General features: G+C 46.9%; 1 protein-coding gene across 1 annotated transcript in view; it reads left to right on the forward strand.

Moving 5' to 3' along the window:
* Positions 1 to 303: 303 nt before the first annotated feature.
* TNFRSF9 (TNF receptor superfamily member 9) overlaps positions 304 to 18776 on the forward strand; it is a gene marked incomplete at its 5' end in the record, with an annotated part of 135086 nt that continues 116613 nt past the window's right edge. The window contains one exon of the mRNA XM_082274040.1: positions 304 to 436. Within this exon, the coding sequence (XP_082130166.1) occupies positions 304 to 436 (133 nt within the window). The remainder of the gene's footprint in view (positions 437 to 18776) is intronic.

Below are 18776 nucleotides of genomic sequence, written 5' to 3' on the forward strand. Positions count from 1 at the left end.
CCTTTTTATAGATCTTTATATCACTAGAGGGGTCACCAGCAGGAGGAAGGAGGTTCTGATCCCTGTTTTGACCGCACGTGAGCGGAATAGAGGCGCCGATTGGCGGCCTTCTGGGGGAGTGTCGGGGCGCAGAGCAATGCGCCCTGACACTCCCCACTTTACTGGACTCCTGGCTGTGATTGGTCCAGACTCCAGCCTGGACCAATCAAGGGAGGACATCCCGGGTCATGTGACGCGTGGGGGCGGTGCACCGCACCGGTGTCACGTCATTCCCGCCCACCGTCACAGAGAGAGGAGAACTGCATGAGGAGTCGGACGGACTCCACTGGATCCAGCCGGAAGCCCCCTGAAGCAGTCTCGCACCGGCCACCGGAAGAAGCTAACCGTCTGACGCGAGGTGACCGGAGGACTGCAACGTTCGTCTCCGGCCGCGAAGGTAAGTGAAGGCACCGGGACCGGCTGCACTAGCGCTGGCAAGTGGCAATGGATGGAGCCATGAAGGATGGTGCTGGATGGTAGAGTGCTGCGGGAGGTGCATGCATGGCTGCACAGTGCAGCACTAGCCCAGTACTGTCTGCTTTGAAGTGGGCACGCACGCTGGTCTCTGCATTGAAAGGGGGCATTATACTGGTCGCTACATTGAGAGGCATTATACCGATCGCTACATTGAGAGGCATTATACCGATCGCTACATTGAGAGGCATTATACTGGTCTCTACATTGAGAGGCATTATACTGGTCGCTACATTGAGAGGCATTATACCGGTCGCTACATTGAGGGGCAGGTACGCTGGTCACTGCATTGAAAGGGGCATGTACGCTGGTCACTACATTGAAAGGGGCATGTACGCTGGTCACTACATTAAAAGGGGCATGTACGCTTGTCACTGCATTGAAAGGGGGCATGTACGCTGGTCACTGCATTGAAAGGGGGCATGTACGCTTGTCACTGCATTGAAAGGGGGCATGTACGCTGGTCACTACATTGAAAGGGGGCATGTACGCTGGTCACTGCATTGAAAGGGGGCCTGTACGCTGGTCACTACATTGAAAGGGGGCCTGTACTGTGGGATTAGTGCTAGGGGGTCTGTACTGTGGGGTTTGTGCTAGGAGGTCTGTAGTGTGGGGTTTGTGCTAGGGGGCCTGTACTGTGGGGTTTGTGCTAGGGGGTCTGTACTGTGGGGCTTGTGCTAGGGGGCCTGTACTGTGGGGTTTGTGCTAGGGGACCTGTACTGTGGGATTAGTGCTAGGGGGCCTGTACTGTGGGGTTTGTGCTAGGGGACCTGTACTGTGGGATTAGTGCTAGGGGGCCTGTACTGTGGGGTTTGTGCTAGGAGGTCTGTAGTGTGGGGTTTGTGCTAGGGGGCCTGTACTGTGGGATTAGTGCTAGGGGGGCTGTACTGTGGGGTTTGTGCTAGGGGGCCTGTACTGTGGGGTTTGTGCTAGGGGGTCTGTACTGTGGGGTTTGTGCTAGGGGGTCTGTACTGTAGGGTTTGTGCTAGGGGGTCTGTACTGTGGGGTTTGTGCCACTCTCAGTCAGTGTATCCCATAATAGGGTGTCTCTCACTGCATATCCCATAATAGGGCCCCTGCTCCCTATTATGGGATATACTAGTACTGATGGACCCCTTAATATGTGATATATTGGGAGAATTTGTTCACGCAAGCAAAATACAGGGGGCAAAATGGGTGGAGTCTATAAGGGGTGGGGCTTCTGGGAAATGGGAGGGGTCAAAATAGAAGGGCGGGGTCTTGCGCCCCCCCCCCCCATCTTAAAACTTCAGCAGCCGCCACTGCTAGAGGGGTCACAGACACGAGGAAGGGGGTCCTGATTCCTCTATGCAGATCTTTAGTGAGACCTCATTTAGAATGCGGTGTCCGGTTCTGGAGACCTCACTTACAGAAAGACATTGATAAAATAGAACGAGTCCAGAAACTTGTAACAAAAATGGTGAAAGGTTTGAGGGATAAAACTTATTAGTTGAGACTTCGGGGACCTATTATGTACAGTCTGGAGGAAAGAAGGGAAAGGGGACCTGAAGATTTTACAACCAAAATCTAGAAGACGGGGACCTCAAATCAGCAGGAGAAAAGTTCAGAACCAATCTTAGAAAGTATTATTTTACTGAAAGAGTAGTTGATGGTTGGAATAAGACTAAAATTGGGCACCCCCCTCCCCCTCCTATGTAAATGTGCCCCACTCCTTCCTTTTTAATGGATGTGACTCCCTCCAAAATTGAAGGACTACAAGTCCCAGCATGAACCCCTGAGATCTCACGAGAGGGGGGGGTGAGAGGGGGTGGGAGAGAGAGGGGGGGGGTGGGTGAGGGAGAGGGCGGATGAGAGGGGGGTGAGAGAAAGAGGGGGGTGAGAGAGTGGGTTAGAGACTGAGAGAGAGGGGGGGAAGAGAGAGAGAGAGGGGATGAAAGAGAGAGGGGGGATGAGAGAGAGAGAGAGAGAGAGAGGGGATGAGAGAGAGAGAGGGATGAGAGAGAGAGAGGGAGGGATGAGAGATGGAGGGGGGATGAGAGAGAGGGGGTGAGAGAGAGAGAGGGGATGAGAGAGAGAGGGGATGAGAGAGAGAGGGGATGAGAGAGAGAGGGGGGATGAGAGAGAGAGGGGGATGAGAGAGAGGGGGGATGAGAGAGAGGGGGGATGAGAGAGAGAGAGGGGGAATGAGAGAGAAAGAAGGGGATGAGAGAGAGAGGGGGGGGAATGAGAGAGAGAGAGGGGGGATGAGAGAGAGGGGGGTGAGAGAGAGGGGGGATGAGAGAGAGAGGGGGGGTGAGAGAGAGGGGGGTGAGAGAGAGGGGGGATGAGAGAGAGGGGGGGGATGAGAGAGAGAGGGGGGATGAGAGAGAGAGAAGGGATGAGAGAGAGAGAGAGAGGGGCGATGAGAGAGAGGGGGGATGAGAGAGAGAGGGGGGATGAGAGAGAGAGAAGGGATGAGAGAGAGAGAAGGGATGAGAGAGAGAGAGAGAGAGGGGGGCGATGAGAGAGAGGGGGGGTGAGAGAGAGAGGGGGGATGAGAGAGAGAGGGGGGGTGAGAGAGAGAGAGGGGATGAGAGAGAGAGAAGGGATGAGAGAGAGAGAGAAGGGATGAGAGAGAGAGAGAGAGAGAGGGGGGATGAGAGAGAGAGGGGGGATGAGAGAGAGAGGGGGGTGAGAGAGAGAGAGGGGATGAGAGAGAGAGGGGATGAGAGAGAGAGAGAGAGAGAGAGAGAGGGGATGAGAGAGAGAGGGGATGAGAGAGAGGGGGGATGAGAGAGAGAGAGGGGGTGAGAGAAAGAGAGGGGATGAGAGAGAGAGAGAGGGGATGAGAGAGAGAGAAGGGATGAGAGAGAGGGGGTGAGAGAGAGAGAGAGGGGGGATGAGAGAGAGGGGGGATGAGAGAGAGAGAGAGAGAGAGAGAAGGGATGAGAGAGAGGGGGGAGAGAGAGGGGGAGAGAGGGGGAGAGAGGGATGAGAGAGAGGGAGAGAGAGGAGGGTGAGAGAGAGAGAAAGAGAGATAGACAGGGTAGGTGAGAGAGAGAGAGAGGGGGGATTAGAGAGGCAGCTCTAGCAACTAGTGGCCAATAGAGACTAAGGTGGAGGGGGGCTATTTTGACGCCCCCCTGCAAAGTGCCGCCCTAGGCCTGGGCCTTGTCGCCCTAGGCCAAAATACAGCACTGGCTACACAAACAAAAAAAAAAACAGGCTCGATGGACCGCTTGGTCTTTTTCTGCCGTCACTTTTCTATGGGCGTCCTTGGCTCACAGCCATGAAAGTGGGAAGCGATTTTTTTGTACTTTAACAAAATAATTTTCTTGGTTTATCTGTGAGAAGGAGGCGAGAAGCGATTTCTCAGGACGGCGCGGCAGCCATTGAGAAGGAAGAGTCGGATACAAAAGCCTATTTCAGATGTTCCACCTGTTTAAACGGAGCCGGCCTGTGGGAGACGCATATAATTGGGCCATTGTCAGCCCACTCACTGCGGAGTTCATGCACTTCATCTGAGTACAGCAAACATTTCTGATGTGCGGGACTCTGCTCAGCAATCCATACAACTTCCTGAGGAATAGGCAATTTCCCAACGGCACAACGGGGGGGCTTTGGAAAGGCCTGTAGGCTGTACAATTGTCTCTGGCACTAATCTGCTACACAATGAGGCTCTGGGAGCGTGCTATAAAATCTCCCCCAAATGAATGGAAGTTTATTACTTTCTTCCAGGAACCGGGAGCTGCACATGGAAGGCCGTCCTGTGTATGGGGCCGAAATACAACCGAAAACCAGAAACTATTCAACCCAAGATTAGGTTGTGCAAAAAGTTTCACCGAAAAAGTAGACAAATAAATATCTCAGTGATAGCTGCACTCACAGCATGGCCACATAAACAATACACAAAGCTAATCAATCTGATACAAGTATCAATATCCGTATACAGTGCATGGATTATAACCAATATCCAATCTACTGAAGAATCATATGTGCAAATAAAAATACAATAAAGAAAGTTCATAAATGGTCCAGTGAAGCCCATCAGAAGGAGAAAAGTGCTCTTCTGCAGAAAGTTCATTATTACATATACAGTATCTGACAAAAGTAAGTACACCCCTCAGATTTCTGTAAATATTTTATTCTATCTTTTCATGTGACAACACTGAAGAAATGAGACTTTGCTACAATGTAAAGTAGTGAGTGTACAGCTTGTATAACAGTGTAAATTTACTGTCCCCTCAAAATAACTCAACACACAGCCATTAATGTCTAAACCACTGGCAACAAAACTGAGTACACCCCTAAGTGACAATCTCCAAATTGGGCCCAAAGGGTCAATATTTTGTGTGGCCGCCATTATTTTCCAGCACTGCCTTAACCCTCTTGGGCATGGAGTTCACCAGAGACTCACAGGCTGCCTCTGGAGTCCTCTTCCCCTCCTCCATGATGACATCACAGAGCTGGTGGATGTTAGAGACCTTGCGCTCCTCCACCTTCTGTTTGAGGATCCCCACAGATGATCAATAGGGTTTAGGTCTGGAGACATGCTTGGCCAGTCCATCACCTTTACCCTCAGCTTCTTTAGCAAGGCAGTGGTCATCTTGGAGGTGTTTGGGGTCGTTATGTTGGAATACTGCCCTGCCCCCCAGCAGGGCAGCCATCAGAAATGTCGGGGCCCCTTACACAGCTGTAGGCCTGGGCCCCTCTGGGCCTGACCACCAACATTCCGCAGGGCAGCCCTCTTGCTGTCCCACCGAATCCGCCCACTGACCATCCCACCAAGTCCTTCAGTGCAACCACTTCTTTTTTAACACTCTTTTAACTTACTAAATGAAAATGAATCCAATCCATCAAAGAGACATCCCCATATATTCAGCAAAAAGACATCCCAATTCAGTAAAGAGACAGCCTCATATATTCAACAAAGAGACATCCTAATCCAACAAAGAGACAGTCTCGTATATTCAGCAAAGACACATCCCAATCCAGTAAAGAGACAGCCTCATAAATTCAGCAAAGAGATATCCCAATCCAGCAAAGAGACAGCCTCATATTTTCAGAAAAGAGACAGCACAATCCAGCAAAGAGACATCCCTTCAGCTGAATCGGGTTACTCTGCAGCCACCATGCTTTAGCAATTGCTAGTTACTACAGCAGCAACAACTCAGTCTCGGTTGGGGCCTTCGCGGCTGGGCCCCTCGGAACGCCTGGGCCCCCTACATGTGTATGGGCTGTCCCCCCCTGATGGCTGCCCTGCCCCCCAGTCTCTGAAGGGAGGGGATCATGCTCTGCTTCAGTATGTCACAGTACATGTTGGCATTCATGGTCCCCTCAATGAACTGTAGCTCCCCAGTGCCGGCAGCACTCATGCAGTCCCAGACCATGACACTCCCACCACCATGCCTGACTGTAGGAAGACACACTTGTCTTTGTACTCCTCACCTGGTTGCCGCCACACACGCCTGACACCATCTGAACCAGATACGTTTATCTTGGTCTTATCAGACCACAGGAGATGGTTCCAGTAATCCATGTCCTTAGTCTGCTTGTCTTCAGCAAACTGTCTGCGGGCTTTCTTGTCCATCATCTTTAGAAGAGGCTTCCTTCTGGGATGACAGCCATGCAGACCAATTTGATGCAGTGTGCGGCGTATGGTCTGAGCACTGACAGGCTGACCCCTCCCCCACCCCTTCAACCTCTGCAGCAATGCTGGCAGCACTCATACGTCTATTTCCCAAGGACAACCTCTGGATATGACGCTGAGCACGGCACTCAACTTCTTTAGTTGACCATGGCGAGGTCTGTTCTGAGTGGAACCCGTCCTGTTATACCGCTGTATGGTCTTGGCCACCATGCTGCAGCTCAGTTTCAGGGTCTTGGCAATCTTCTTATAGCCTAGGCCATCTTTATGTAGAGCAACAATTCTTTTTTTTCAGATCCTCAGAGAGTTCTTTGCCATGAGGCGCCATGTTGAACTTCCAGTGACCAGTATGAGAGAGTGAGAGCGATAACACCAAATTTAACTCACCTGCTCCCCATTCACACCTGAGACCTTGTAACACTAATGAGTCACATGACACCGGGGAGGGAAAATGGCTAATTGGGCCCAATTTGTACATTGTCACTTAGGGGTGTACTCACTTTTGTTGCCAGCAGTTTAGACATTAATGGCTGTGTGTTGAGTTATTTTGAGGGAACAGTAAATTTACACTGTTATACAAGCTGTACACTCACTACTTTACATTGTAGCAAAGTCTCATTTCTTCTGTGTTGTCACATGAAAAGATAGAATGGGAGGGGTGTACTTACTTTTGTCAGATACTGTACCACATATTTGAGGAAAATATGCTTATATAAAAGTTTACCATTTGCCAATAAAAAAATAATATATATAAAATATTTTCAGAAATGTGAGGTGTGTACTCTCTATATATAGTCATTATATAATCATTGCGGCACCTTTGCTTTGCTTGGTATAAAGCGGAATCTCCTGATGTGTCATCTGACTCCGCCCCCCGGATCTCACAATTATCTCAATATTTGGAAGATTTTCTCCGGTGAGTAAAAATAGCCGTCATTTGCCATTAGCCTACATGTCTAGAAATAGTCGGCATTAAACTTGAATGTACTTGTTGCCATTTGATCTTTTTATCCCGAAGGCTTGACATTAAATTTCTCGAACTTCCGCCGAACATTCCTGGAATGAATCAGAAAATGCCCCAAATTCATCAGCTACAAATCTTCGGAACACGCCTTGTCTTGCTATAAAAAAAGAGAAGTTATAAAAAGCCGGGTTTAGTCATTAGTGAATGACGGGGCAGGAAGATACAAGCCCGGCTCTGAAGGGGGGGAGGGGGGGGGGTGATGTCATTGGGTGTCAATAGCGAAACTCCAACGTTCAATTCAGGTAAACTTCCAGGTAATGCTTCAGAATTTAATAAACACCTGATATAGACTTTAACCTCTTCACCTCCGGAAAGTTATCCCCCCCCTCTACCAGGCCATCTTTGCTATTCAGCACTGCGCTACTATAACTGGCGATTGCGCGGTCATGCAACAATGTACCCAAAGGAAATTTATATTATTTTTTCACAGAAATAGAGCTTTCTATTGGTGGTATTTAATCACCTTTTTTTTTTTTTTTTTTTTTTAATTTGTTATAAATGAAAAAATACCAAAAATTTTGAAAAAAAAAACAATTTTTTTCTAAATTTGTTTTAAAATTTTGTAAATAAATAATCTTTCTTTATAAATTTAGGCAAAAATATATTCTGCTACATTTCTTTGGTAAAAATAACCCAAATCAGTGTAAATGATTTAGTCTGTAGGAAAGTTGTCCACAAACTATGGGATAAATATTAGAAAATTGATCAGCCCTGATGTACTGACGGCCGATCTCATTTCTTGAGGCCCAAAATTATCAAATACCCCCAAATTACCCTTTTTTTTTTTTGAAAGTAGACAGTCTGAGGTATTTAGTAAGAGGCATGGCGAGTTTTGTAAAGTTGTCATTTTTTGTCGCAATTTTTTGGAAAAAATGATGAAAAGAAACAATTTTTTTTTTTTTTTATATAATTTATTTATTTATTTATTTATTTTTTACATACTGTCACCAGTGCAGTACAGCTTTATCCTATGACTGGTGTGGCGGAAATCAGGGACTATGACTGGTGGCAGTGTGTAAAAATAAATAAATATTACATTTAGACTTTTTTCTTTTTTTTTTTTTTAATGTTTTTCTTTATTTTTTTACTATTTTTTTTTACATACTTTCATCAGAGTAGTTCATAGTCACCATGGTGACAGCGTTCTATTCTGGGGGTGATCAGGAATTTTTGCATTTACTTTCATCCTGCACAATTTCTCAAAAATCATTTGGCTGTATTTACTACAGCTAGAAAGTGCAAAGACCAATCAGCTTCTAACTTCAGCTTCTTCATTTAAGCTTTAGGATAAAAAACCTGGAAGCTGATTACTCTCACTTCCTGTTTTGGCTATGGGACAGGAAGTGAAGGGAAATCTCCGCAATGGGACACAGCTGGTGAAAACAAATCTGACCGGGGTTATAACCCTTCCTAGCTCTATACAAGGTGGAAAAACAAAAAATAAAAATTTGCCTATAGTTCTACTTTAAGCCGGCCATAGATGGTTTGAATCTCGGCCTGCTCAGTAGCTTCCATCTCAATGGTTACAAATGATGATCATTTGCTAATTCCCTCTAGTGTTCTCTAGAATCGTTACATTGAATATCTGTGTTCCAAAGTGATATATATTTCTCATACTCCTCAGCTCCATCTAGTGGCCATAATGCAGTATTTCACTGCTGCCTCTAATAAAGAAATAAATAAAAATAATCCAAATGGCAAATGCAAATGCAAAATCAGGCAGGCACACTTCTGCATAGAAACCAATCAGCTTCTAACTTCAGCTTCTTCATTTAAGCTTTAGGATAAAAAACCTGGAAGCTGATTGGTTTCTATGCAGAAGTGTGCCTGCCTGATTTTGCACTCTCCAGCTTTCGTGAATAAACCCCAATGTTCTTTATATTTTGCCATTTGGATTATTTTTATTTATTTCTTTATTAGAGGCAGCAGTGAAATACTGCATTATGGCCACTAGATGGAGCTGAGGAGTATGAGAAATATATATCACTTTGGAACACAGATATTCAATGTAACGATTCTAGAGAACACTAGAGGGAATTAGCAAATGATCATCATTTGTAACCATTGAGATGGAAGCTACTGAGCAGGCCGAGATTCAAACCATCTATGGCCGGCTTAAAGTAGAACTATAGGCAAATTTTTATTTTTTGTTTTTCCACCTTGTATAGAGCTAGGAAGGGTTATAACCCCGGTCAGATTTGTTTTCACCAGCTGTGTCCCATTGCGGAGATTTCCCTTCACTTCCTGTCCCATAGCCAAAACAGGAAGTGAGAGTAAATCCCAGCAAATGAAGGGAATTCCTTGGGGACCACCCAGGTCCTCAGAGCCAGTGTGCTCATTGGAAGATTTCCCCTCTATTAGATCTCTGGGGACAACCCAAAATTTGGGATTTTCTTTTACTTTCACTTTCAATGATAATGGTAAACAGGAGAAATAGAGAGAGGGGGGAGGAGGGATCTCCCCAATGGGGGCACAGACAGCAATAAACACCTGACAGGGGGTCTAATCCCTCTTCACTCCGTCCAACACTAATAAAAGAGTTTTGCCTTTAGTTACAATGTAACCATTTCCCGCAAACCTACGTAGCTCTACGTCGGCTCGGAGAAGTGTTTGAATCGGGGTGATGCCTGCAGCTAGAGGGGTCACCCAGGTACCATTTTAACGATCGATGCCCCCTCCCCCACCTCCCGTCCCATTGCCGTGAGCTCACGCTAAAAAAAAAACGCATACGGAAGTCGCGCTCGCAAATGAAAGCGCTGTTCAAGCCACACATGTGAGATATCGATGCGATCGGCAGAGCAAGAGCAATAATTCTAAAAAAAAGAGCTTCTCTGTACCTCTAAACTGGTAACTGTTAAAAAATGTTAAAGCGTCGCCTATGGAGATTTTTATTGACCGTAGCTTGTCACCATTTTGCGGGCGTGCGCAATTTTAAACCGAAACATGTTGGATATCCATTTACATGACATCATCTTTCGCAATATCCCAAAAAATTGGGCTAACTTTACTGGTTGTTTTTTTTTAAATGCAGTGAAATGTTTTTTTTTTTCCAAACAAATTGCGTTTGAAAGACCGCTGCGCCAATGCCCGTGACAAAAAATAATGTAACGACCGCCATTTTATTCTCTAGGATCTTTGCTAAAAATATATATATATATATAATGTTTGGGGGGGTTTTAAGTAATTTTCTAGCTAAAAATACAGATTTTAACTCGTACACAACATGTGTCAGTAATGGGCTCGGTCCAGAAGCGGTTAAGATCCCTTTCACACTTCTACGACCTGAAATTTGTGTAACTTTGATGCGACTTGAAGCAATGCCTGTGTAGTCTGGAGGTCTATGGACTTCAAGTCGCATCAAAGTCGTGCAGGGAATACTTTGAGGTCGCTGCGACTTGAATTTGCACAGATATGAACGGTACTCATTGGAAATCATGGAGTACGACTTGTCATGTCCAGTGCTGTATTTTGGCCTAGGCCAACAAGGCCCAGGCCTAGGGCGGCACTTTGCAGGGGGGCAGCAAAAAAGCCACCCTCCCTCCATCTGAGACTCTATTGGCCACTGGTTGCTAGAGCCACCTCTCTCACCCCCTCTCTCTCACCTCCTCTCACATCCTCCCACCTCTCTCTCTCTCACCCCTCTTCTCTCTCTTTCACACACCCCCCTTTCTCTTTCTCACCCCCTCTCACTCTCTCTCTCTCTCATCCCCTTTCTCTCTCACCCCCCCTCTCTCAACCCCCTCTCTATCCCCCCTCTCTATCTCTCTCTCTCTCTCATCCCCCCTTTCTCTCAACCCCTCCTCACTCACCCCCCCTCTCTCTCACCCCCCTCTCTTTCTCCCTCTCTCTCTCTCATCCCCCCTCTCTCTCAACCTGCTCTCTCTCTCTCTCATATCCCCTCTCTCTCACCCCTCTCTCTCTAGCTCTCTCTCTCTCTCTCATCCCCCCTCTCTCTCATCCCCCCTCTCTCTCTCTCCCCCAACCTCTCTCCCCCTCTCACCCCTCTCTCTCTCCCCCTCTCATCCTCCCTCTCTCTCTCCCTCCCTCACCCACCCCCCCTCTCTCTCTCATCCCGCCCCTCTCTCTCACCCCCCCTCTCACCCCACCTCCCCTCTCGCGAGATCTCAGGAGTTCATGCTGGGCCTTGTAATCCTTTAATTTTGTAGGGAGTCACATCCGTTAAAAAAGAAGGAGTGGGGCAAATTTACATAGGAGGGGGGAAGGGCGGCGCCCAATTTTAGTCTTGCCTAGGGCAGCACAAAACCAAAATACACCTCTGGTCATGTCCCAAGACATTCAGTCCCAAGACATTCAGTCCCAAGACATTCAGTCCCAAGTCGCAGGACAAGTCGCACAAGTGTGAAAAGGGGCACAAATGATTGAAAATACTGAGGGTGAAATATCACTTGAACCCCTTCCTACCTTCCGTACACATATATGTGACCTCACAGAAAGCGGGTCTTCTGTATGTATGCCCTTCTGTGTGTGCACAGCGCACTCCCAGCACAGAGAATGGCCCTAACCCAGAGCCCCTGGGTCCTCTACCAACCATCGAGAACTGGGAGGCCCAATACCTCATCACCTGATTGCTGTGATCGGCCTCTGATTGGCTCTCACTGTGCACCCCGCCCCCTGTGTTTTTTCTCCTCTTAAATGGAGAAAATGATAAATTGTATACTAAAGGAGAAAAATGTAAATGCAAAAATAAAGAAAAATAAAAAAAAACCCAATATAATCCACCTGGATACATGGAGTAGTTGTGATGAAAAGTACAAATTTACTAATGAATGTCAAAGTTGGAAAACTGTGCTCAGGCGTTAGGATTTGTTTTTCCTTCGTCATGAAAGGGTTAAAGTGCCTGTAAACCATAATAATGAGCTTCTCTTATAGGCGCCCTTCTGGTCCACTAAATAAACCAATAAAAGTGTTACATTGTATCTGTTCAATCCTGTCCGGTGTCTGTAACCACTTACCAACCGCCCGCCCGCCGCAGTTTTACGTTGGTCCTTTGACGCTAAATACCGGGGTTATGGCAGCAGATAGCAGCCATTACCCCGGTATTTTTGAAAACGGTGGGCGATCGGCTTTCAGGTAAGGATGGTCCCAGCAGCGATTTGCCGCGGGATCACCCTTACGGTGTGGAGGAAGAGGTGCTCCTCCCGCCGCGTCCCAGACGTTTTCCCCGCTTACCGGACCCGCCGGCAGCAGGGAAAACAATCCGGTCCCGGATCCTCAGAGACAGGAAGTCAAGTGAGCGCAAGATGGCCCCCACTCGACTCTATGGTCTTGGAGGACCGGAGGGACGAAAACGTCGTTGCCTAGCAACCCGTTTAAAGGACCGATTTTTTTCAACACTTTTTTTTTTCTTTTCCAGTGTAGTTGTGAGGTGTGAGGTCCTTTTGACCCCCAGGTCTCACAATAAAGAGGACCTGTCCTGCTTATTTCTATTACAGGGGATTTCCTTGTAATAGGAATAAAAATGATCAAATCTTTTTTTTTTTAAACTGTGTAAAAATAAAAAATAATAAATAAAATAAACAGGAAAAAAATAAATTAAAGCGCCCCGTCCCCGTCAGTTCGCACATAGAAGCGAACGCATACGGAAGTCCCGGTAGTCCCGGAAGTAAAAGGTGTTCACAGCACACATGTGAGGTATCGCCGCGATCGTTAGAGCGAGAGGAATAATTTGAGCCCTGGACCTCCTCTGTAACTCTAAACTGGTAACCTGTAGAAATTTTTAAAATGTCATGGGAATTTTTAAGTGCCAAAGTTTGTCGCCATTTCGCGAGCGTGCGCAATTCTGAAGCATGACATGTTGGGTATCTATTTACTCGGCGTAAAAATTATCTTTCACATTATAGAAATAAATTGGGCTAACTTTACTGTTTTCTTATTTTTTAATTAAAAAAATTAATTTTTCCCCCCAAAAAAATGCATTTAGAAGACCACTGCAGAAATACGGTGTGATAAGAAATATTGCAACAATCTCCATTTTATTCTTTAGGATCTCTGCTGAAAAATATATAACGTTTGGGGGTTATAAGTAGTTTTCTAGCAAAAAAAAAAAAAAATGATTTTATCTTGTAAACACCAAGTGTCAAAAATAGGCGGGGGTCTTAAAGTGGGTAAAAGATGACGAAGGACAGTAACCCCCCCCCCCCCTCCCCGGTGATCACACCATTCACAGCTGGCCGCTCTCTGGGTAGCCATGTGATGACAGAAAACATTGGCGCAGTCAGAGCCGCTAATCCGCAACCATATAAGGGGGCAGACGGTTCTCCTGCCTGCCAACGGGCAGCGCGATATTTTCATGGGCACCGCTACGTTTTATATTAAATTGGATTCCGCTTTCCTTCGCTCCTTTTTCCATGTTATAACAAAATAATGAGTCATCCGTGTGCGGCCGGTGCCAGGATGTGAGTCACCCCCCCAGCGAGTCGCTGACAGTATGCGCTACAACAGGTAATAAGATAATGAGGGTGACAGCGTGCCGGGGGCTGGGCGGCAGGTGAAGGCGTACCCCGACTGGAAGGAAGATTCCTGTTATGTCTGCAAGAAAACATCGCAGAACATTCCGCGTTTATTTCTTCCGTGAAGTCAAAAGTTACAAAGTGTCTGCACAATATATAATTATAGCAGAAAGGTGGCGCTATAACAACCCTGTATAATAATAATAATAATAATAATGATAATATATTTTTGTATTATAATAATAATAATATATTTCTGTATAATAATAAAATAATAATAATGATAATATATTTCTGTATTATAACAAAATAATAATAGTGATAATATATTTCTGTATAATAATAATAATAATAATAATAATAATGATAAAATATTTCTGTATAATAATAAAATAATAATAATGATAATAATATATTTCTGTATTATAATAATAATAATAATAATAATGATAATATATTTCTGTATAATAATAATAATAATACATTTCTGTATAATAATAAAATAATAATAATGATATATTTCTGTATAATAATAATAATAATGATAATATATTTCTGTATAATAACAATAATAATAATGATAATAAAATAATAATAATATATCTGTAAGCAATATTAAAGCCTTGTTTTTTGTTTTTTGCTTTTGTTTGTAAATAATAAACATGTCATACACAGCGGCTCTGTATTGGATTTTCACAGAGCGGCCCCCATCCTCCTCTTCTCAAGTCCCCAATGGCACTTCTGGCCAGGGCCATCATACCGAATGGGCACGCCGGGCAGTTGCTCAGGGGCCCCACCTGCTCAGTGACCCAGCCCCAGCCAAGCATTAGTCCCGATTCCCGTGTGCATCCTGCCGCCAAACTTAGCAGGTTGCAAGCGTCGGTCGGCCCTACGCTGCTGTCAGGCCACTTGGACCGTAGACGGGGAGCCCCCAACTGTCCACCTCCATGGGAACAGGCGCACACAGGACAGTTGAGTCTGACTCCAATCCATGTGTGTGGTCACCGGACCCAGCCGCCCAACTTGGAAGCTGTCATTGGCCTGGTACTGCTGTACCAATAAATATCTCCTTATCCATAATTTGCATTTTTATTCTCGTGGGTGATTGTGTAGGCGGGGCCCCAGTGCACTGCATTGCCCGGGGCCCTTTAATGCTCTAAAGATGCAACTGCTTCTGGCTCCTCCCCTCCTTGACAGTTCACAGTCCACATTCCACACTTCACAGTCCACACTCCATAGTCCACAGTTCACAGTCCACACTCCATAGTCCACAGTTCACAGTCCACAGTTCATAGTCCACAGTCCATATTACACAGCCCATAGTCCACAGTCCACAGTCCATAGCCCACAGTCGATAGTCCACAGTCCATATTCCACATTCCATAGCCCACAGTCAATAGTTCAAAGTCCACAGTCTGTAGTCCACACTCCATAGTCCACAGTCCATAATTTTATAGAGTGTCCCTTTCCCCAGGCTGACCAGTAAGTGTAGCAGGAGACACATGGACCCCGCAGGGTTGGTGCCGGGACACATGGACCCCGCAGGGTTGGTGCCGGGACACATGGACCCCGCAGGGTTGGTGCCGGGACACATGGACCCCGCAGGGTTGGTGACGGGACACATGGACCCCGCAGGGTTGGTGCCGGGACACATGGACCCCGCAGGGTTGGTGCCGGGACACATGGACCCCGCAGGGATGGTGCGGAGACACATGGACCCCGCAGGGTTGGTGCCGGGACACATGGACCCCGCAGGGTTGGTGCCGGGACACATGGACCCCGCAGGGTTGGTACCGGGACACATGGATCCCGCAGGGTTGGTGCGGAGACACATGGATCCCGCAGGGTTGGTGCCGGGACACATGGACCCCGCAGGGTTGGTGCCGGGACACATGGACCCCGCAGGGTTGGTGCCGGGACACATGGATCCCCCAGGGTTGGTGCCGGGACACATGGACCCCGCAGGGTTGGTGCCGGGACACATGGATCCCGCAGGGTTGGTGCCGGGACACATGGATCCCGCCGGGTTGGTGCCGGGACACATGGACCCCGCAGGGTTGGTGCGGGGACACATGGACCCCGCAGGGTTGGTGCCGGGACACATGGACCCCGCAGGGTTGGTGCCGGGACACATGGACCCCGCAGGGTTGGTGCCGGGACACATGGACCCCGCAGGGTTGGTGCCGGGACACATGGACCCCGCAGGGTTGGTGCGGGGGTTTTGGTTCCTTGCACTGCCCTAGTCTGAGGATGACTCCATTGTGATTGTTTTAATCTGGTAATTTAGGATTTAAATCCTCTGTGGATTGCTGATATCTCCCCGTAGAACATCATCTGCTGTCTAATGATTGGCTCCTGTCCCCCCCATAATATAACTCGGGGTATTTTACCCAAATAGAAGAACCCCCCCCGGATGACTAATCAATTGTTTACATATGCAGCATCCATTATTATCTCCTGAAGAAGCTACATCATAGCGAAACATGTTGAGTGAATTGGAATAACTGCACGTCATTTGTAAAGATGTCCGTTTATCAAACGATTGCATTTTAAACATATAATATGATAATAATAATAATTATACGTATAATAAACTTGGATATTATTATAATAATTAGTGGGTGTGGCTTCTTTAAAACCGCATTCCTTTTCTGGTACTTGCATTTTTTTCTAGTATTTTATCAAAAACATACCAAGAGGCGTGTTTATAAAATAAATTCATTGCCGTTCATCCAGTGAGATATGTACATTTGTTCTGTGTAAATTGGGCAAAATCGAACGTTCTCAGAATATATTCTCTGCAATTTGAATGTGTTAATGGGGAAATAAATTCCACATTATGACCACTAGATGGGGCTGAAGCTTATCTCCTATCACAGTGCCATCCAGTGGCCATATTGCAGTATTTTCCACATTAACACATTCAAATCAGAGAGAATGAAGCCGGAGAACATTCGATTTTGCCCAATTCACACAAATTTACAGACAGTTTCAATGGACGAGCAGTTTTTTTTATTTATTTTTTTTTTTTTTATAAAAGGGGGGGGGGTCATCTATCCAGTTTGTGATTTATTGAATGTTTATTACTTCGGTTTAGATACACGGGTCCTTTAAATCTCCCTCCACCCCCCCTTCAGTCTTACTCAGGTGTAGAGGCTCCTCCCCTTCAGTCTTACTCAGGTGTAGCGGCTCCTCCCCCTTCAGTCTTACTCAGGTGTATCGGCTCCTCCCCTTCAGTCTTACTCAGGTGTAGCGGCTCCTCCCCTTCAGTCTTACTCAGGTGTAGCGGCTCCTCCCCTTCAGTCTTACTCAGGTGTAGCGGCTCCTCCCCCTTCAGTCTTACTCAGGTGTAGCAGCTCCTCCCCTTCAGTCTTACTCAGGTGTAGCGGCTCCTCCCCCTTCAGTCTTACTCAGGTGTACCGGCTCCTCCCCCTTCAGTCTTACTCAGGTGTATCGGCTCCTCCCCTTCAGTCTTACTCAGGTGTATCGGCTCCTCCCCCTTCAGTCTTACTCAGGTGTAGCGGCTCCTCCCCCTTCAGTCTTACTCAGGTGTATCGGCTCCTCCCCCTTCAGTCTTACTCGGGTGTAGTGGCTCCTCCCCTTCAGTCTTACTCAGGTGTAGCGGCTCCTCCCCTTCATTCTTACTCAGGTGTACCGGCTCCTCTCCTGGACTGAAACGTCCTCTTCTGATTTCACCGCACACTGCGAGCTTCCCACAACGTACATTAGAAGCTGCAGCAAGTCAGATAGAGCCCCGCCTCATTTTCTGGCTGGAGGACGTCCAGCATCATTTAGCTCTTTCCTCCTCAAGCTTGACTGTCCCTGACCCCACCCTCTTCTATTTATTGAATTTCAGTTTCAGTTATAGAGGCTCAGCATCTCATGTGGGCGTTACCCATGCAAATATAGCCTGCCCAGGAACAACCACTCCCCCAGACTGACACCCACCTATCAGGGTATTTTGATATTTGCATAACTCCTCCCACTGCTTGAGGGCTCTGGAGAGGAATACTGAGGCAGGGGAGCTGTGAGGTTTTCAAGAAGCTGTATACCGCCCCCTGCTGGCCCCTCCTACCAGCCATGATCTGCCTGCGTTACATAGAGAAGCAGAGAGACCCAGTGATGATGTAATGACAATGGAAAGCTTTATTTATATATTCCATAAGCATGTATGATGGGGGGGGGGGGGGGACCAGTGAAGGAGAATATAAGCGTCTCGAACCAAGCCCTGCATCTTCTTCCGCCATTCCAGTTATTTCTAATAATGCTTTGTGACCCCCATAGACACACAGGGGTCCCGCACACCTCTAATTATAGCTTTCCCCGCACATCTGCCCGATCGCCGCGGCCGCTAATGAGAAGCAGACGGGAATGACGGCGCTGAGAAATCCGATCGCTCATTTATATGAAATGCAAAACACGAAAATAAAAGCGATAACGGCGCGCGAGATGCCAGTCAGCGCTCAGGAATGGAAATCCGATTCCTGGGGACACCGTGTGCCAAAGTGACCCCTCCGCTCACTTCCTGTCCCCGCAGCATGTTCCCAGTGATTCATGTCCTCACACTTCTCATTTCCATGGCTGGAGGTGGAGTGGGAAAACCACTGACACCCCCCCGGCCCCCCTTTAATGCCTCTGTGTGCTGATTCAGTCCCCGAGCACGCTGCGCACATTCATTCACCGCCATCTTAAAAGGGAAACGCCGCCCTTGCCTGGCAGCCATGGCCGGCCCAGACCAGGAGGTAAACAAGGACACCAAAGTCTATGGAGAGCGATGATGTGCACGAGCAACTGTCTGCTCCCCGGGGGCTGATATTACCCATCATTTCTCCATTATAATGGAAGACGGAGGAGGGGAAAATAAAACGGAATATCAGAGAGAGAAAATGTTACAGATTATAGAGAAAAATCTCTCCGGAATATAGAAAGCCGAAACCCCGAGAGATACAAGAGACGCAAATCAACGCAGCTCTGCGATTTTTACTATATACATCTCTGGGGAGAATTTCACTTCAGATCTTCATTATATACATTATAATTATATCACTTCCTCATTATATACAATGTATCACATCCTCATTATATACATTGTATTTATATCACATCCTCATTATATACATTGTATCACATCCTCATTATATACATTATAATTATATCACTTCCC

This window comes from Pelophylax lessonae (assembly GCF_965119305.1).
Source record: "Pelophylax lessonae genome assembly, chromosome: 12".
Taxonomy (NCBI): Eukaryota; Metazoa; Chordata; class Amphibia; order Anura; family Ranidae; genus Pelophylax; species Pelophylax lessonae.